Genomic DNA, 21,215 nt, shown 5'->3' on the forward strand with positions numbered 1-21,215 from the left:
CAGGACTGAGGCGCAAGTCCACATTCAAGGCGTTAGGATCTCCAGCCTGTGGGTGGAGAGACTAAGATTGAGATGTTTGGAAAATTCCATATTTAGTAGCCAAAAATAAGGGGTCAACTTTTAAATGAGATTGACTTTTACATGAGTATATACAGTGCCGGTAATTATTTAATTTTTTTAATTATAACAAACACAACTGAAAAATAACTTTTCCCAATACATGCAAGGGCATCAGTTTGTGGTCAAAATGCCTGCTGGAGTCAGATCAGAAAAATTACTGTACAGAAGGTTGTTTGGGTCTTAGTGTCCATGTTGAAAATATTCTTGTATTTCTTTTTGCTCCTCCATACCACTCAATTTCCTGTCATTAATGTTATATTCCTTTGTGTTATTGCACCTCTCTAAATGCATTATCTCATAATTCTCCAGTTGAGGTAGGCATCATTTGCCATTTTTCTTTCTAAAATATCAAAACATATTATATCTGAAAATTAAAGCTTTCCTCTTCAGTCAACCATGTGGCCAATTAATGAATTATCTGAAAGTTTATTTATCATGCCCCCTACATTTGCATTTAAATCATTGATCATTCACAAAAAGGACTAAATAATGAGTCTTGTGGAATCCCACAGGTAACTGCCTTCCAATCACAAAACAGCTGAACGCAGTTACCTTTAAGTTCTGCTACTGAGTTAATTTTGGATCCAATTTGACTCTCTGTTGGATCCCATGGGCTGTTATTTTTTAATGAACCCACTGGGGACCTCAACAAAAATCTTGCAAAAATCAGGTAGACCACACCAAATACACTTTTCTCATCAACTCTTTGTTGGTGCCTGTAATTATTTTATCTCCTCCATTCTGTGGATAGTTTGGTGTCAGCACTCTCACTCTTCACCTCTGTTGCCAGGGAAAATTAACAAATTGAGCTTCTATAATTTCCTTCCTTACTTCTTTGAACAGCCTCCTGTAAACTTCACCCCAATCTTGTTTTGAACATTTTCAAAGGTGCTAATTCCTTAATACATTTTACTAGATTTACCTGATCCATATTTCACAGATGCATGCCTTCTTTATAGTTGTTTTTCATAGTGTGCTGTTATGACCGCCACCTCCTACTACAAGCTATTATACAGCAACATCTTTGAACTTTCTCCGATTTAATTGTCTGTAATTTTTCATGCCCTCACCTTTGTTAGTTTCTCTTTTCATTTTAACATTTACTGAGCTTTTTCGGCTTGTCTGCCTTAAGTTCATGGTACCTGACAAGCAAAACCTTTTTGCCCCCTTTTACCCTTGTGTATCTTGCAGGCTAGGGTTTCCAGGTTTGGCAATCCCACTCTTTCTCTTTGAAGGAACATTTTACCTATGAACACCATGAGTTTCCTTGTAAGGACCTGTTTCCCCTCTATTATTTACTAAATTTCTCTATCAAGCAAAATTCACGTGGCTCCTATTGTATTTATCCTTTCCCATTAAATTGTTAAGTTATGTTCAGTTCTGCCTTGATGCACCTGCCCAACTACCATTCTTCAAACTAAATTCTGAATAAGACGTCATTCCCACTTCTCCCCACTCACTGGCGAATGTTTTGGGCAGTAACTGTCCATATGCAAGTGGTTAAGAGCTCCTATGCCAAAAATTATCCATTAGAAATGGGGCATACTTCTGTTTTGCACATATTATATGTGTGAGTACATTGTGGTTGAACACAGTTACTAAACTGTGTGTGAGGGGTGTGTGACAGTCATACGGCATACTGACCCAGCTTATTCATGACATGCAACATACCCTTTTGTTTTATACCCTGCAAACCCCTCTCCATGTAATTAGGTACTTTACCACTTTGGCAGTCCTTTCCATATGATATGAATGAATGCTCCCATTACTCCATAGCACTCTTCAGGGCCCTGGTTTGATTTGCCCACTCGCAGGATCTCACACTTACCCAAGTTAGAACTGAATTTGCCTTTCCTTCACCCAATCCCCATCTAATCTAGATTCTTTTGTAAATTCAGGTAACCTTTTCACTGTTCCCTCAACACCTATTGTGTCATCAGCAAGTTTACTTTGCTAAAAACATCGTTGTCCAAATTATTGTGTAGATTACACAAATGCAAGGCTCCTCGACCCAAATCATTAGGTACTACACTGATCATGGTCCTCCAATCTGGAAAAACTGTACTCTCCAGCTACTTTGATTCTTATCACTGAGCCAATTTTCTTATCCAATTGGTGAGGTGACTTCCAATCTCATGTTCTAACCTTCCGTACCCACCTGCCAGGTGGAAACATCAATTACCTTGCTCTAGTCTACTCTCTTTGTCACCTCTTCAAAAATTCTATCAAGTTTGTGATATACAATTTCCCACACAAATCCATGCTGCCCTCCTCCTTAAATCCCCCCTGAGTGATAGATTCTATCTCTCAGAATCCTGTTCAACAGTTGTTTTTAAATTTAGACATGTATCATGGTAATGACCCAATTGACTAACAACCCCCAGTACATTTCGAACAGAGAGAGGGAACTCACACAGATTCTGGGAGAGCGTACAAACTCCTTTGACTGCATGGGATACAAACCACAGTCCCAATCACTGCTGTAATGCCATTGCACTAAAGGTGACACTAACCATGCCAGTTTAGCTACCATTGACATCAGATTACATTAACAGCCTCATTAACAGGTCTGAGGCTACAGCTGTTTATAAATAATGGCATCAATTTGTCCTCTGGATCTTCTCCTGTCCTTTTGAGGTTTTTTAAAAAATGTTTGTTAATGTCCAAAGAATTTCCTTTTTGCCTTGTGTTCTGGGTGGCACCTGGTCTGGATCTGGAAGCTTCTCCACCTTGATCTGATCTAAATCTGCTCTTCACTATTGAAACAGACATGCCCTAGGCTATTTTTAGTCATCTCCCTCATCTTCCAAGCATGTTTATCCTGCTCCACAGTATACAGATTTATAAAATACTCTTTTTGGTCTTTTCTGGCTCCACACATAGAGATCCATCCTATCTTTAAGAAGACTTGTTCCTTCCCTAAGACCATTTTGTTCCAAATATGTTCATAAAATATTTTTGGATGTTGCCATACAGAGGATACCCTGAATTCAATGCCTTGAATTTTGCTTGATTATACATTTGATTCTTTTGTAATAAAATATTCCTATACTCTTCTTATGTGACCTTGACTTGTATAGATTCATATCATTAACACGGTTATAAAACATTTATTAAGATATACAGGATGTTGAGATGATTTTTTTCTCACACAGATTAGAATAAAACATTTGGAAAGAAAAGTAAAGATTGCTTTACAGACCATAAATAGAGCATCGCTCAGGAAGAAATCCGAGGAGGTACAAAATGATCTTCAGCTTTTTACTTAAATATACATATTCTAGATTAATTTACATTAGCTTGTACTTGCTGTTATTTTTATATTAATTACAGTCATTATTACTGTAACCATTGATCTTCATTGATACAACAGTCTAAAATGATTCCTGGATCAAATTATCCACCTCCTGGAGCAAAAGTGAAATGTGCAGAGTCCATGGCAAATGCAAACTACATGGATTCGCATATAGCCCTGGTGGATCCATCAGACCAGGCATCACAGCTTTTGCCTTGCAAGAAAACTCCTGATACTGCTATTTATGAGCTAAACTTACAGAAACTTACAAGGTATTGATTCATTTAACTATAGAAGATTAATCTACAATGCTGATCATGTTAAAGTTGTGTATTTTCACCTGAGACTTACAACAAAGAGGATTTTTAGGAATGTATTCGCTCCAGAAACCATAAAGCCATACAGTAGGAGCAGAAGTGGACCATCAAGTCTTCCCTGTCACTTAATTATGAGCTTATTCCATTTTCCCATTCAGCCCCACTGCCTGGCCTTCCCCCATAAACCTTTAATGTCCTGGCTAATCAAGAACCTATAAACCTTTAATGTCCTGGCTAATCAAGAACCTATCAATCTCTATCTTAAGACACTCAATGATCTGGCCTCTACAACCACATATAATAAAATTCCACAGATTTACTACCCTCTGAAGAAATTTCCTATTAATTTCTGATCCAAACGGATGCCCTTCAATCCTGAAGTGTGGCGCCTTGTCCTAGACCAGTGGTTCTCAACCTTTTTCTTTCCACTCACATTCCACTTTATGCCATTGGTGCTCTGTGATTAGTAAGGGATTGCTTAAGGTGGGATGTGAGAGGGAAGGGAAGGTTGAGGATCCCAGTTCCTGACCCAATTGTTATTGAAATATTTTGCTTGAGAAAAATTGTCATTGGCCCATTTCCTTTGGCATTATGAAACAGTGAACATAACGAGTCAATTAGGTATGATTTAAAACCGTGGTTTACAAACTTCAGATACACAACAACCACTGGATCTTTTATTCAGTCTGTTTGTCACTTCCTCAAAGAATTCCAATAGGTTTTTTAGCAAGATTTTCCTTTGAGGAAACCATGCTGGCTTTGGCCTATCCTGTCATGTCCCTCCAAGTACTCTGTAACCTCATCCTTTACAATTGACTCTGATATCTTCCCAACCACAGGCTAACTGGTCTATAATTTCCTTTCTGTTGCCTTCCTCCCTTCTTGAATACTGCAGGAACATTTGCAATTTTCCACTCCTCCGAGACCATGCCAGAATCTAGAAGTGGAAATATATGGAAAAATCCTGCTGGTTGTGAACTTGTGTCTGGAATATATTGTACCACAGTGCTCTAATGTCAGATAATTTTTTTTTTCTGACTTCTATATTAACAAAAACTGTTTTCAATTCGTGACATTCTCAAAATTTGTTGTTGATGCTAAGCAAACTTGCAATTCAGGAAAATCGTATGCTTTTTGCAGATCCATGTTCATCTAGAAAACTGTTTATAAAAACCAAACTTTCTTCGCTTCTGTTGATAATTTCTTTTGTATTATAATAACAATGGCATTGATGGTGGAGTCCCAAAAATGTCAGCGTAGCATAAACATCTGGCATTTAGGTAACAACTTTAGAACAGAGAACAATCTAAGGAGCTTCAAGTGAGTATCACAGGAGGAGTCACATGATGGCTGGTAGGAGAATGCCAGCCCTCTCCAGAAAAGAAGGAAAAAAAGTGAAGAAAAAGCAAAGCCCCAGACACACAAATCACAACAAATAAAAGATAAAGGTGTGGAGAAAATGGCACCTAAAAAAGAAAAGCCAAAAACAACAGGAAGGAAAGACGCCAGAAGAGAAACGTGGAAAGAGGACCCCACTACCCGAGGTTAGTGGAGACCTCGCAGGGTCGCGACCCACCGACCGATGGACTGCAAAAATGGCTCACGGAGCCAAACGGGGGTGCGCAATGCGCACGACAAGGACAAGGCTGACGGGAGGGTGGACCAGCTGAGAGAGGACCGACAGCAGGGCTCCCAGCTAGAAGATAAAGAACACAACGGAAATGGGAGGGGTGAGAAAGAAAAAAGGAAACTAGAGACACAAGAGATGACCAACCCAGAAGAAGAGGACCAACATCACGACACCATGGGGGAAAAAAGTACCCAACAAACTGAGACAAGCAGCTCAACAAGAAAGTCAGAAGAGACACAGATACAAGGATGAGAAATAGAAGACACAAACCCAAGAGCAGACACAGAAGAAGAACACCAAGCTCTGCACAGAGGAATAGAAGGTAAAATGAATGGACAGTACATAGATTTAAAAAATTTTCAAGAACACACGAAAGCATTAAAAGAATGGCTGACACTAGAATTTAGTGAAATGAAAAGTACTGAAGAAAAAGTGAGTAGAATCGAGCTAGTCATAACAGATGTAGGGAAAAGATTAGAAAATGTGGAAGAACGTGTAATGGCAGTAGAAATGGAAGTGAACGACTTAAAAAGAAAATTGGAAGAAAGTGACAAAAAAGTTAAAGAAACACAGGAGTTGTTAGCTCAGAAGATGGATATAATGGAAAACGATAGTAGGCGGAATAATATAAAGATAGTGGGGCTTAAGGAAGATGAAGAAAGCAAAGATATGAAAGAATTTATAAAAGAATGGATCCCAAAAGTCCTAGGAATGCCAGAAATGCAGGAAGGAATGGAAATAGAAAGAGCACACAGAATATTAGCCCCGAAACCACAGTCAAAACAATGAAATAAGCTGTAAACCCAAACAAAAGTGGGAACAAGATCTAAACATAAAGATGAAAAATGGGAAAAGCTATGCTCCAGAACCATGAGAAATACAATTAACACGAGGTTACACATAATACAATATAATTGGTTAGACAGGCTATATACCACTCCCCAAAAGTTAAATAAATGGAACCCAACAGTATCAGATAGATGTTTTTGCTGTAAGAAGGAAATGGGAACAACAGTACATGAAATTTGGGCATGTGAGAAAGTGGAAAAGTTTTGGGAAGATCTAAATCAGCTATTAAATAAAATTACAAAAAGCAACATACCAAAACATCCAGACATCTTTCTTCTAAGTAATATAAGAAGTAGAGAATTAGGCCTCAAATTGGATGAAGCACAAAAAAGATTTATTATGATAGCCTTAGCTGTAGCAAAAAATGTGTAATGTCAACCTGGAAATCAGAAGAGAGCCTGAGAGTACAGCAATGGTACATAGAAATGAATAAATGTATTCCATTGGAAAAAATAACATATAATTTAAAAAAATAAAGTCACAGTATTCGAACAAATTTGGGAACCGTACATGGAACACAACAGAGAGGGCCTACCGTGGACCTCCACCCCCTAAAATGATAGAATGAGAAGACGACGAAATGAACTGACCCAGTGTGTAAAAGTAGATGACACAATTTTCTTATTTATTTTCATTGTTTGATGACATTGTTTAATGGGTTTATTGTATTGTATATGTTGAACGTTTAATGGGTAGGGAGGAGAGAGGGGGGAAAAAGGGGAGAAATGACACTGTATATTCAAGAGGAAAATGTTTGTGTGTATTTTGGTTAATATGGTTCATAGTGTGAAAAATTTTTTTAAAAATTTAAAAAAAGAAAATGAATCCAGTTTTTGGACACTGTACAATTCAAATTCAACAACAGATTTTTCATAAAGTAAACTGTGGACATACTGCATGAAGTATATAATTCTTTTTCTGGGTCTTTCATAATCTTGGCTAAGCAGGAAACCAAATGTTCCCAAAATCATGCAATCCACAACTCGATAGCATGTCTAAGATTTCTGGCATACAGCCAGTTTTCAAAGCCACTTTGAAGCAGGTCTTCAAAGTGCTTGTGAGGCTCAACTCAGAAATACATGCAAGTGACTAGTTTTATCCTCAGCTCTCAGTGCAGTTAACACTTTAGATTCTGGCCATTTTTAAACTTTCATAATACAGGAGCACGATCCTTTATCTGGAACCCTTGGGGGTTAGTGTGTTCCAAATTCCGGATTTCAGAAAGTCCACCCGAATTGTGCTGATGTCTCCCCCGACCGCTGGTCCCTCGGCCGTCTCTCCCAACCGCAGTCGGCTGCCCTGCCGCTGGTCCCCACTTACCGTATTTTGGAGCTTTCTGGATTTTAGATGTCTGGATAAAGGACCAATTTGTTCTCCAAATTGGTTCCATGGGTAAACTATAGTATGAAAGGTTAAAAATCAGTATGGGTATAAAACCAGTGCTGGAAAATAGAGACATGAGTATATGCACTTGTGGTAGTTCCTAAAATCAGGGTCACCGAGTCCAACGGGATTAAAAGCCCCTTCAGTCCACTGAATCCATACTGGTATCAAGCATCTATCCTACAGTAATCTATTCTCCCCACATCACCACCAATCCTATCATTCATTACACTCGAGGGGGAATTTACAGGACCCAATTAACTACCAAGCTGCACATTTTTGGCATGTGGGAGGAAACTAAACTACTCTGAGAAAACCCACATGGGGAGAATGTGCAAACTCCATAGAGCCAGCACTGGAGCTCCAGATTGATTCTGGGCTGTTGGAACGAGATGCAACAGCTCCATCAGCTGTCCCATTTTACCATCTTACATCTCTTCCCTACCACGCAAACCTACATGCAAATCCTTACCCAAGTTTGCTCCTCCTTCTGATTTTGCTCTCATCCCCATTCCCCCTGTACCCTGCCCTATCATCCACCTAGGGAATAAACCTACCTCCCCCCAGCTTGTTAATTAATCCAGAGAAACCCAACTTCACCCTGAAACCTGGCTGCTGACAATTTTACTTTATTAAGACTCTTCATCTCCCTCTAACAATTCATGAATACCACACGACTATCATGGATCTTTTCAAGTGAATAACTAGGTTGTGTAATTAGATCATTCTGCAGAGCAGATTTGTATGGGAATGCATTGGTGATCTGTGGTATTTCTTCACTGCGAGCTCCCCCCGCCCCCCGCCCCCCAACCTGCTGAAATGGTATTTGTATTCTCCTTAACTGTCATCTGAATAAATCTTGTCTGCCTGACCACTGAACTCTATTCTTGCCAGACTGACATCCCAGTCACATGCCCTAGCCTTCACATTAGTAGATGTTTACCAGTTTCTGCCCCTTGGGATATCTCCACATCCCTTTCAAATCTGTCACTACCCACTCTTCCCCAATAATAAACACACTTATAATCCTAAAGTCACAAAAGGCATTTTGATTGACTCTGGTCATGATAAACTTTCCTTCATGTTTTGACAAATCTACAGGATCACTACAAAGCACACATCCACCTGGGAGAATCCGTTCCAATCCAATTCATTCTTAATTATCCACCCATAGCCTGATGTCATCACTCTGTTAAAAAAAAAATTGCCCAGGAATCAATCCTTGATCTTTATTTTCAATTTATTGTTGATGGGCCAAAGGGCCTGTTACCAAGTTTTATCTTTATGTTCTATGACATTTTCAATTATTAGGGAGTTTTTCTGTCATAAACTTGTAAAAATGTTGTTGAACAAGCTGTGACTATAAACAGTGGACAGTGTTGAACCTTTGTATATTGCCAAGTTAGGTTTAGGCTAAATTTAGTTTGCATATGTTTACCCCATTAAGAACTATTTGTACTTGCACATTACCTTTTAAAATATGAGGATATCCTAAGGACTGCACAACTAATTAAATACTTTTAAATGGGTCATAATTAAATTAGCTACCATAAGATCCCATTGACATAAAATGACTCCTGTTTATAAAGTTGCAATTTTAAATTAACATCTCTTATTTGAGAGGGAAAATTCCAAACTTACACTATCCAGAGAACGTTTTCTTTGCATCAGCCCTATATTGGAAATCTGGTTTGGCCATTTTACGCTTTCCAACAAAATACAACGTCTTTTACATTTTTGTATTTGCTTGTGTACAGTAATATATAGCTATGAATCTTTGTTATTTCAACTTTTGGATGTCATTTACTTTCGAAGATCCAGAATAAATTATTTGCTCTTACTTAAACTTTACCTGTCATAATTTTACCACTTTATTTGTGAATGTTCTTTGCAATTTCCTCCTTGCTGATGTCTGCCTTGTATAGTGGCATCTGCAAACTTGAAAGTACAACTCACTACATTCAGCCAAATCATTAATATGTATGATGAAATACTGAGCAGTTCTCTTGATTTCTAATTTGATTTGTGCATTTTAACTTCTGCTATTTTTTTCACACAATTTAAGATTGGTATATTACCCATCAATTACAACAAAGCTGCAGCATCAAATGTTTGAAATCTGAGATTTTCTAAGGGAACCAGACTTCCCGCTCGATTGATGGCATGGATTAATATTCCTTTTCTTTCAATATTTTTCCTTAGATTTGCAAACTCTCTGCCTAAAGATGCAAAGAATGAAAGGAATATTGCATTACCGAAGAATTTGGACACTGTAACTCCAGCAAGTATATACAGCTCTGGTAACTATCTTAAATAACAAAAAGCTGGAATTTGTTAGCAAAATAAAACATACTGGATCAGGCAGTTTGTGTGGAGGGGAAGAGAGTCAACTTTTCAAATCAAGACCCTATATCAGGACTGGCGGTGTAAAAGGGAGATGGGAGGGTGGTTGAGTCATGAGCTGGCAGGCAATAGTTGGAGTCAGGTGAGGGAGGGCAGGGTAGAGATAGTAACAGAGATGAGGAGGTGATCAGTGAAGACAACAAATGGCTTTGTTCAGGTGCCTGTCTACATTTTGCTTGTACCCTGAAGGGCTCAAGCCCATAACATTGGTTATGTATCTTTGCCTTTGCTACACAAGGTACACTGTTTGATCTGCTGAGTTTCCCCAGCATTGTGTTTTAACTAAAAGACTTTAGATTATGGAATCTAATTCAAAAGGGAAGTGAAGAGTGGAACCAGATAAGGGAAAGATGGTGGGTAGATGAAAATAGTTGGGGGTTAGAGAAACCAGTGAAAAAGTGTCAGTGAGAGCAGAGGAGAAAAGGAAAGAAACTACCACAGGACTGGAGGTAGTCTGGAAAAGTTCAAAATTCCTTTATGGTCATGTAATAGTACAGAACATGTACTGTTACATGAAATTGTATTCTGCCTGCTGTAAGGCAGATAAAGAGCCACCATCGGTATCACCCTTACAGTACAAGAGAAAGAGAAGCAAAAGAGAGTCCTTTCAGACACTGAGTGTCCATGGATTCGCCTCCAGTGCTCCCGCAGCCTCTGTAGCTGCACAGACTCCTGTTCCATCCATCGGCCGCCCGAGCTCTAGATCCAAACATGACACTTATCAGGAAGCCTTCAGCACCCAAGGCCCTTCTGGAGCCCTTCTTGCCTTTAGCACCCTCTTGAATCCTGGCTCCAGCACCTGAGGGAGAGAAGACCAGAGTGGATCCATAGGAGAGAGAAAGGAACCAAGTGAGTGCTGATTACTTGAAATTAAAGAATAATGTTTTTGCCATTGGCTTGCAGATTGTCTAGGCAGAATATAAAGTGCTCTTCTTGAAGTTTGCATTTGGCCTCACTGTGACACTGAAGGAGGCTGAAAACAGACAGGACTGGATGGGGAGGAGAATTAAGATAGCTTGCTACCAGGAACTCCAGATGGCCCTTGAATTCAGAGCATAGGTGTTCGACAAAGTAGTTGTCTAGTCTGTAGTTGGTCACTGTTCCTGCAGTGATAGAATTAAATCAGGTGTGTATCTGTTCTGCAACCTGCTGTGTTTGTTTATAGTACTTTTAGAATAAAATAGCAGATTGATGCAAGTTTAGGAATTATTGCTGCCAATGTTGGTGGGTGAACCGATTTTCTGGTTCAGATTTCCGATTTATTGTTAGAGTATATACATGCCGTCACATAGAACCCAGACATTCTTTTTACTGAGGGAGAGGCAGAATTACCATTTATTGGTCGTGCAAAAAAAACAAATGAAGAAATGTAAACAAACTGAAAGTGCACAATGACAGTACCTACCCGTTGTTCTAATGGAAGTACTCACTGTTTATTTAAAAAGTTAAAAGAATATGATGCAAATATATTCAACCCAGATGGGAAGGTCCAATGTAAAATATCTGCTCTAACTTTTTTGGTAGATTTGGAATAGTTCATTCAGCCATTTCAGCTTTAATTGTATAAATATGATCAGCACTTAATTTAGATATTGAGTTTTATTTTTTGTCAACAGGTGTCACTTCAATAATTACACAAAGAAATGTGGTGTCTCCAGACATTCTGATTTGGTCTCCTGACAGTGAAGGACAACAAGGTGATGCAAGGCAGGTAGGTCCAAAATGCTCTTTGTGTTGAATGTTTTGGTTTAATTAACTCATTTCTTAAAGAATTGCTAGTTTGGAATAGTATATTTTGAAATACATTATGTAATGAATTAAAATCAGACTATTTACATAAAAACTCTATTAGTAAATAGACATCGACAAACAAATTGTATTTAATTAATTAATGCTTAATTTTAAATAGTTATCCAAAATGAACAGCAGTACCAGCATGGCTAATAATTGGGTATCCTGCTGCATCATATTCGAAAGCTAAAAATACACGTATAACCCCATTATCCGGAATTGAAGCAGCCACCAAAAAGAAAATCACAGAAAATAAATGGGTAAAAAATACTGAAGTTTAAAATTGGCACCCCACGCCACCTTTAGTTCACCAATCACACAGCATGCAATCTTGGAAAAAATGCTTCTCTGGCATTTACCAATCCCTGCAGCTGCCATGTACTAGGATTATTCTGTATACTGGAAAACAAATTTAAAAAAGAAAAAACATGGAGAAGCTGCACAATTCTGGAAAATGCAGCATCGATGGAAAAGAAACCAGTTGATGTTTCAGATTGATCTTTCTTCAGAAGCATTCAATTTATTCCATCTGTTGACAGCTTTTCATTTGAGTCAACAATTAAAAACAGATCTCTGTACTTAACTGGATGTGGGATCACTGAAGACATGGTGGTAAAGTGTACTGCTTGTTTATAATATAACCAGTAAAACTTGCATTAAGTCTGAGATGTCAAGAAATGCATTACTCGGATTCATTTTAATTAATAATGCATTCATATTTTATTTTTGCAGGAGTATAATCTGACAAGTAGTCGTATGATAATAGATCTTACAAAAGACGACGAATGGTATCTTAACAATCAAACTAGGTAAAGAGGTACCTGCTAGCTGTTTTGATTCCAAGCAATAGCTGAAAATTGCTTTATTTGGGGTCTTTTAATCTGTTGGTATATTTTAACATGCAAAATGCATAATTGAACAAATAAATGATTTGAATATTCTTATCAATCTGCTCTGCACAAGCAATGTAAAATCTCAGACAATCAGCTGAGGTGTTGCTCACAGTAAATCAAGAACCATTTCCAACATGATGCAAGGTTAGAAGCAAGATATCCAGCAATGTGTATAGCCGAGTTTAAAGTCATACATTTTACCCAACTGCCATCAATTTGTATTTCCCGAATTTCCTCATGCTTTCTAAACTGCAGTTAAAACAATGAGATCAGAGCAAGAGTGGGTGAGGATTGAGATGGGTGCATAAGCTCGAGATATAGAACCAGGAATCAGTAAGGGTAAGACATCCTTGAGGGGAGTAATATATATTCCTAACAGCCCCTATACTAGAAGGCAGAGAATAAATCAAGCAATGATGGGGGTTGTAAGAAGAATGATTTTAATTTGCAGAAATTGATTAACTTGGGCATACTTGAAGGTGAATTCATAGAGTATATTTTGGGTTAGTTAATTAAAGAAATATATAGGGAGCAAATTATTAATCCAGTATTGAAGAATTAATTAATAATTTCATCATAGAGAATCCTCCAGGAAGAGTGACAAAGGAAGTTTGTGGGTGAGAACTGTGGATCTGAAGCAACTGTCCCAAACTGAAATAAAGACCGTTACAATGAAGTGAACTGGGAAAATATATAAAGGATAAAACAGTGAATCAACATGGAAGGCATTGAAGGAGTTATTTAATCTCAACAAAAGAAAAATTCCTATGGAAAAATATACGAGAAGGATGCACCAACTTTGGCAGTCAATGAAAGAATAGGTGTGCCATACAGGTCAAGTACCCCTTACCCAAAATGCTTGGAACCAGAAGTTTTTTTTTTGATTTTGGTTTTTTTCGGATTTCAGAATAATGGAACTAAGCATCACAGTAGCATCAGCTGAATACTTGTATTAGCGGTTAAACGACGACAGGATTTTGAGTGTCAATATGAAGCCACAAGTGGAAAATTATCTTTAATACATCAAAAACTTGATCTCTGCTTACAAAAGAAGACCATCTCCCTGACCAGCACCACCTCACCGCTGTTCATGGTAACTTCTTCAATGCAGATTGCACCTGATGTTGATAATGGTTGCCTCATTATAACGATGTGGAAGATTTGTAGCAGGTGCAGAGATTTGCCTGGATTAGAGAACATGACTTATGAGGAAAGGTTGAGCTATTTCCTTTGGACTGATGGAGAATGAGGGGCAACTTATAAGATTGAGAGGCATAGGACAGCTAGCACCTATTTTCCCGGGGTGGTAATGGCCAATATCAGATGACATTGATTTTAAGGTGAGTGGAGGAAAGTTTAAGGAACATAGAAGTATTTTACTACCATTTAAAATGGTGGGTGCCTGGAATAGATTGTCGATAGGGTTAGGGGAGGCTAGTATTTGAAAGACTCAAATGTAAAGAAAATGAAGGGTTATGAGCTCTGAAGTTGGAAAGAGTTAGATTGATATGGAGTAGGTTTGTATTGGTCAGCCCAATAGCCATGAGCTGAAGGGCCCATACTGTGCTGGACTTCTTGATGATCTTGTGCCATTCCATAGCAGTCTCAGATTGCAATATTATCTATTTTGACATCTCTACTCAGTCCCTTCTTGAATAGAGCAAAAGCTGAATTCCCCTCATAAGAAAACCTCCTATGCAATTTCAGGGGATGCAACACCTATTCTTTTACCTCTTGCCTTCTCAAGTCTGAAACCACCCTTCCAACTGATGCAATGTTTCACAAGTGTACTGCATTCAGTATTCCCAATGTGGTCTCCTCTACATTGGACAAACACAAATTGGGTAAAGACGAAGGACACTGCAGATGCTAGAATCTAAAAATAAACACTGGAAGAACTTTGGATTCAATAGAATCTGTGATGGGAATGTCAAAATTTCAGTTTAAGACCTTTCATCAGGACTGAGAGGTAACAAGGAATATTGCCAATATCCAGCAGTTTATCAGAGTGGAACAGAGGCTAATAGTTCACAGATGGAGAGTCAAAACAGGTGGGAGGAGAGATTCAAAGAGTTGAACAAGAGTAAAAAAAACTAGGTGAAGGGTGGGTGTGTATGGGAAGAGAGCACGGGTGTGGGTTATCGGAAATTGAAAACTCAGTAATATATCATTGGGTTGTAAACCACCCAAGCAGAATATGAGATGGTATTCTTCAAAGTTGGTTTGCCTTTCAGTTGCAATAGAGAGTCAAGAAGAGTGGGAAGGAGAGTTAAAATGGTGGAGTCAGAAGCTCTGGATTACCATTGCAAACAGCACATGTACTTTTCTATGCTTGATTTCACCAATGTGGAGGAGTCTGGGTTAGATGTCAACTTTGTGGAACACCGACAGGAGTGAATCTGACCTCCCAGTTATTTGCCACTCCCACCTTTGTCTGTGATCTATCCTAACGTTAAAATAATAAATGCTTCTCTAATATTGAGTAAACATAATACACACTAAAATGAATCATGCTTCTAAGTGCCAATTCCATTTCTTATTTGGTACATCTACACTTGGAAATATTTCCATGTGTAATCTCTGTCTCTACAATCCAAAGTCAAAGATAATAAATATCTCCATATATTTTCTGTTCAAAGGAAGACTTTCAATTTTGAAGGGTGGATATTTTTGGAACTATGTTAGAATTAAGCTGGCCTGATTTGCTTTGGACAGAAAAATATTTTGGCTGTTGACCCCATCCTTTGGAATCATTGTTAATCAGATTGATTAACTTAATGTAACCAAAAATGTATGATTTTTTTTTAATGATATAAAACTTGCCTCACCCTTATGGGTGATGCAAATGCAATGTTCAGAAATGCTTTACTTCTATCCCACTATTTTGCTGCAAGAGATTTTTTTTTTAAGTCAGATGTTATGCCAGTAAGCTTTCTGGAATCATAGTGTGGAACTAGGTTTCAAGTTTGCATCAACATCAATGAATAATCTGTCTAATTACAATCCCTCGCGGCTACAGCCAGACACAGCAATTGCAAAATGTTAAATAAAACACCATTGACCCCTTTGGTCTGGGTGATAGGTCCACGCTGTCATTTGGTGGGGAGGGGGTGGGAGATGATTGGGATTACTGTGTTCACTTGCGAATTCAGAGAATATCTTCACATTCTATATCTGTTTAGGTTCCTTTTAATCTGTGCTGCTTAATAGACTATTTGAGCTCATTTCAACATCAGATCTGCATTCTAAAGCTGATAACCCACTCCAAAAGTCAGAACAAAATGTATCCTGTGTAGAAAAAGAAATTATGGTCTCTTACTTGTTATTAGATGTCAGTCAGATTTTTGCTCCTGTACACAATCAAGATGTATACCTACGAGGATGTTAATTTGCGGTGCCCATCACAAATTCCAGAAGCCAAGCCTCTTCCAGTGGCATGTTCTTTGACTCAATATACCAGTAAAATAATATCTACTTTTAAGCTGGAGCAACAAAAAAAAAACTATCATTTTGTGAATCACCAGCTTTATTTACTAGAAACAAGATACAGAAGAAATATCTATCAGTCTGGTTTTATTATGTGAAAACTACCAATAGCACTAACTCATACCTCTGGCTGTTCTTGATGGATTAAGTGAACTTGCATACAAGCAGGTTTACGTGGTTAAATGTTAATCAAACAAAATTACTTTCTCAGGTTGTGTGAATGAAAATGTAAGATTAAATATATAGTACTTTAACTTGTTACTTTATTTTGGTTAGGATTTTATCAAGCTGTTTTATTTATCTTGTGCCAGCTTCTATTGTATAGATAAATTGGCACTGATCATGAACCATGTGGAAAGACAGTTATTCTTCTTGCTATCTTAGTGTTTCTGCTACCTAGTGAAAAACCTATCGTCTCAATCATTACATTTTTCCCTTTAAAAATGGGATATTGTGACCTTAAATTTCCCATTTAATTCATCATTCAACTTTGTTTTTTTTGGTACTTTGAACTTCTGAAAGCCTTGTAAACCCAGCAATGGATGTTTTGAAGTTCAGTTTTACAAAATAATTGGGATAATAAGATTTTACCCATACTTGACTCCAAGCTGAACATTGATGCACAAGCTGAATGAGTAGCTGTAAATGACAAAATATCACATTCAAAAACTCTAAAATATTTTGAATTGAATAACAAATTTCACTCTAGAATTTGTAGAGACGGTATTAATGAAGTTGCTGCATCTCTTTTTGCAGACACTTGTAGTAGATTCCATTTAAGAAAATAGAAACACTGAATCATAATGGTGCTCATCCACTTCAGCAAGACACTAAATTTTATCAAGTTGGCTTCAGATTGAACACATCTTAATTAAACTATTTAGTAAAGTATGAATTTCTAATTTCTCAATCTAGAACAATTGAAACGTTAATCAGAAAATGTAAATATGATTTGTAACAGATCACTGAACATTTCCTGATACATTTATGTAGACCATGAGGAGTTGAGGATTGCATGTCAGACAAGATAAACTCAATGTTACATCAGGAGTAAATATTCAGACAATATACACAAGTTATTGATTTGCTTGGTAGTACTTTATTGTACATAATACAGATAATCATTTGTATTTCAGACTTTTTTTTTAAAAACCAATCTATATTACATTGTTAAAATTGTGGTAACTAAATAAAAATGCCAAGTTAAAATCCATCCCACTATTCCAACACGAAACCTGGCTTAGTGGAATGATTTTTTTTTTAAATGTCAAAATGGTAGATTACATCAAAACAGAAATTGCTAACTAAAACTAATGTTTCATATTTCTAGCTCTTTAATGGCCTACTTAATCCATCATAACCAGGCTTACCACATAAAGGATTGTTGAATTATATACACATCACAATTTCAACTATTTTAAGAGGATCTTCATACATGTATTTCATTTTTAAAAAAGGATTTGTTTGAAATTAATGCCAATTTTAAAAATAAAACAATGCAGAGGTTGGTGCTAAAATTCATGCACTGCAAACTTTGAAACATATCTAATTTACAATAAATCTCATCAATTCATGCATATTTTTCAATGGTTTCAATACACACAAATACCCAGAAACTGTGTCCCCCACCTCTTGCAATCTGATAATATTTTTTTTTAAATTTCCCCCAATCATTTAAGCAGAGAATTAATTAAAATGTTATGTCATTGCATGATAAAAGCCTTATTTATTATGCACATTTATACTGGGCATGAGTATTACCTTATTTCATTGTGCACAATAACACTAGAGTTAAAAAAAGCACCAATAACAAATTAGCATGCAATATATACATGAGAAAATTAGGACTAATATATTGTGCTCGAGAAAACACCAACTTCAGAACAAGTGGCTACTGCAACAACGAATAAGATTTAAGTGGCTGTGAGAATTTCATAGAGGACTGATTATTTATCAAAGCACTAATTTATTTATCATTGCTTTATGGAATTGAACCTATTTGCAAAAATCAAATCCTGTGATGCTCACTGAAATGCATTATGGTGTCCCCTATGAACTTTTTAACAAAATTACCAGTTTTGTAATTGCTTCTATTGACTGTTGTTGAAAAAGATATACCATTAACATTTTGTATAAAAGGAAATATTTGCTCATTAAACTTGGCTACAATAACCATTAACATTTTGTATAAAATGAAATATTTGCTCATTAAACTTGGCTACAATGGCAATTTTTAAAAAGTCATGGCTTTCAAAAGCATTACGTTTCAGACACTTGTAGATTCCATTCAAGAATGTTTACTCAACAGCACCTTCATTCTCTGCCACTAGAAGTCACAAGAATATGTGGTGAAACAGGAACCACAATGACGGTCATTATCTATAGCGGCATTTCCTACATAGGATTTATTTAAAAGTTAAAATTGATTTTACTGTTAATTATTTCTCTGGGATAAAAGTTTTAAGAAATGAGATGCTCTTTTGAACGTAGTTTCCGTGCAATTACATTATTTTCAATTTAGGTTGCTCGTTCTCCAATTATAAAAGTGCAGGAATGGAGGAAAGGAATATAAAACAGCCATGTGACACATTCTGTCTGATGGTTGGATTTCAAAGTCTTTGCAAACATAATCAGGAACAAGCAGCACTCACACACTCATGAATTCAAGTATTCATTTACAGCAGTAGTTTCTGTATCCACAAATACTAAGGTGGTCAGGACTCTTGTCAGTTCCTGTGCAAGCTTCTTAGTTTGATGTGGCTAAATAATGGGAGTAAACTATGCTGGAGGTGCTCAGATCAGTGTTTCATAAAGATAATCACAGCAAATTGATGAAAGGTGTCCTGATTATTCAATGCAAATTGTTTTAAATTACTCCTGGGACATCGAGTGGCAGAAAAATGAAACTGAAAGTTTTACATTACAAGATATTCACGGGGTAGATGCACAAAAGAAATCAGTGCACAACAAAAGTCTCGTTTCACATCACTGGAACACAAAATGAACTTTAAAATCAATTCAAAGCCACTGCTGTCTGAAGGGAAGAATCACAAAAAAAGTGTTGCTTAATCTACCAATATTAAGCAAAAGAAATAACCTCAGAGCATTTCACTTGGTAGTGCTTCAAGAAAGCAAATGATCACTTCCAGTAGTTTACACTCAAGGAGATGGCTTACATAAATAAAATGTAAAAATACACCCAAGCATCAAAATTTACTTCTCTCCAAAAATCAGATTACTACTTCTCCAAGTATCTGTATTACTTTTTCCTATTAAACATCAAAAAATGCCTCAATAATTTGAAAAGGGGTGATCACTTATTTTTAAATTCCTGCGAGAATGTAATTGTTTCCATTTACTTATTTTTCATATTTATGAAAAAGGAGGCAGCCATATGGCCCATCAAGTTGATCCTTGCTCTTAGAACATTCTTATCCCTACAGCCATTGCCTACTCATCAACAATCCCCTGCAACCCCACACCCCCAACCAAACTTTTGCTGTCACTCACCAGTGTTTTGGGACATGGGAGGAAACTGGAGCATTTAGCAGAAACTCAAGATGTTGCAAGGAAAACACCAGAACAATATCAAAGGACAGGATTGAACCCAGGTCCATGGAACTGAGTAGCAGCAGTACTACTGCTCACTATTAACTATAGAATATTATTAACTATTAACGAGAATATAGTTAATTATAATTACTTAAACTAATCCAAAAAAAAATTCAGATCGAAATATCTGATACAATTTCATGAATACAGCACTTAATGAATTACCCACCTCTTCCAACCAACTTGGGTATATTTGCACATCGAGTCTAGTTCGGGCTTTTATGGTGTGGTTCAGGTTGGCAATGCAGTTGATTAATTTTTTTTTTTCCGGAATTAAAAATGGACAGTTTAAAATATGTTTTTGGAAATAAACATCTGGCCAAGGTTAGTGAACATTCAGAATGACAGGAAAAGGAGTAACAAGCCACTAGTTTAATAACACGAAGGTTGAAATGCTTAAACCACCTCCTTTAAATGTAAACATTGCATATTGACTACTTGTAGAATAACAAAAACTGCTTGTTGCTGGTTTTAAAACTTTCAATTTACCTCATCAAATAATAATCTATTTCTTATTAAAACTGTGCCAAACTGATCTTAAAGAATTTGTAAATTCAAAACAGTCGCAAAATTAACCACCATGTTTTTGCTTTATTTAATCATTACTGTACAATTTGCAGATTTTGAAATTTGCCCAAAAGCGAAATTTCTCTGGACTGGTACTTAGGCCCATCCAGGCTTCTATTTACGTTTTCGTAAAACAATGTACATAATGCCACTGATAAAAGTGAAAGCAAATGCAATCCAAGCTAGAATGAAGGAGTAGCCATAGTTTCCTTCGTGCAAATTCTTATGGAAAGTTTGTTCATGGTCTGTGTAAATGGAAGCTGCAATCATTACACAGAGACCTACAAAACAAGAACAAAAATATCATTTGTCAATGGGATTCATTCATAACACACACTTGTTCCCTTCCAGGAAGGATCACTGATCAGTTTTTGCAATCAACAAATGCAATATGCTGAACAAGGGTCCAGTCAAAGGAAAAGTGAATAATTGATTAAAAAATAAAGAAAGATCACTTCTGAATGAATTTTATTTACAAATCAGCATGTGATGCTGTAGATTTCACAGTAGTTCATTCTGAATCTTAACAAGTCATTAACAACTTACAATTCAATAGAGGTTTTTAAAACCAAGATGCAAAGGATACTTCACACAGGGAAAATAGATTTAAAAAAAACTTCAAACAACCATGGTTCCATAACCAGGCAAGAAAGAATATTGAACAAAAAAAAAGTTTAATCTCAGCCTTGTTAAAAAGGTGAAGGCAAAACATCATCTTGGGGAAAGAGCACCTGAATGGCCATTTGGAGATGGCCAGAGATTGTGTTACATCAGGAAGATTCTGCAGGAGACCTCATTCACATCTTGAAAAACTGCTAGAGCTCCAGGCCTCCCTCTCCATGTAATTTCTGATGAAGGGTTTTGACCTG

General features: G+C 36.9%; 2 protein-coding genes across 8 annotated transcripts in view; one reads left to right on the plus strand and one right to left on the minus strand.

Moving 5' to 3' along the window:
* Positions 1 to 18,346, plus strand: part of LOC138747577 (activating transcription factor 7-interacting protein 2-like) — a 45,081-nt gene extending 26,735 nt beyond the window's left edge. For 3 of the 5 annotated variants that reach the window (XM_069906928.1, XM_069906929.1, XM_069906932.1), the window contains 6 exons: positions 3,276 to 3,359; positions 3,494 to 3,687; positions 9,797 to 9,894; positions 11,614 to 11,708; positions 12,521 to 12,597; positions 13,262 to 18,346. In XM_069906928.1, coding sequence (XP_069763029.1) covers positions 3,276 to 3,359; positions 3,494 to 3,687; positions 9,797 to 9,894; positions 11,614 to 11,708; positions 12,521 to 12,597; positions 13,262 to 13,361 — 648 coding nt within the window. In that variant the 3' untranslated portion in view covers positions 13,362 to 18,346. Of the gene's footprint in view, positions 1 to 3,275; positions 3,360 to 3,493; positions 3,688 to 9,796; positions 9,895 to 11,613; positions 11,709 to 12,520; positions 12,606 to 13,261 lie in introns of all 5 variants that reach the window. The other 2 variants (XM_069906930.1, XM_069906931.1) reach the window with 2 other exon arrangements.
* The window catches only part of emp2 (epithelial membrane protein 2), a 73,042-nt gene continuing 69,070 nt past the window's right edge, over positions 17,244 to 21,215 (minus strand). For all 3 annotated transcript variants that reach the window (XM_069906945.1, XM_069906943.1, XM_069906944.1), the window contains exon 5: positions 17,244 to 20,627. In XM_069906945.1, the coding sequence (XP_069763046.1) occupies positions 20,461 to 20,627 (167 nt within the window). In that variant the 3' untranslated portion in view covers positions 17,244 to 20,460. The remainder of the gene's footprint in view (positions 20,628 to 21,215) is intronic.

Source organism: Narcine bancroftii, chromosome 12 (genome assembly GCF_036971445.1).
Source record: "Narcine bancroftii isolate sNarBan1 chromosome 12, sNarBan1.hap1, whole genome shotgun sequence".
Lineage (NCBI taxonomy): Eukaryota > Metazoa > Chordata > Chondrichthyes > Torpediniformes > Narcinidae > Narcine > Narcine bancroftii.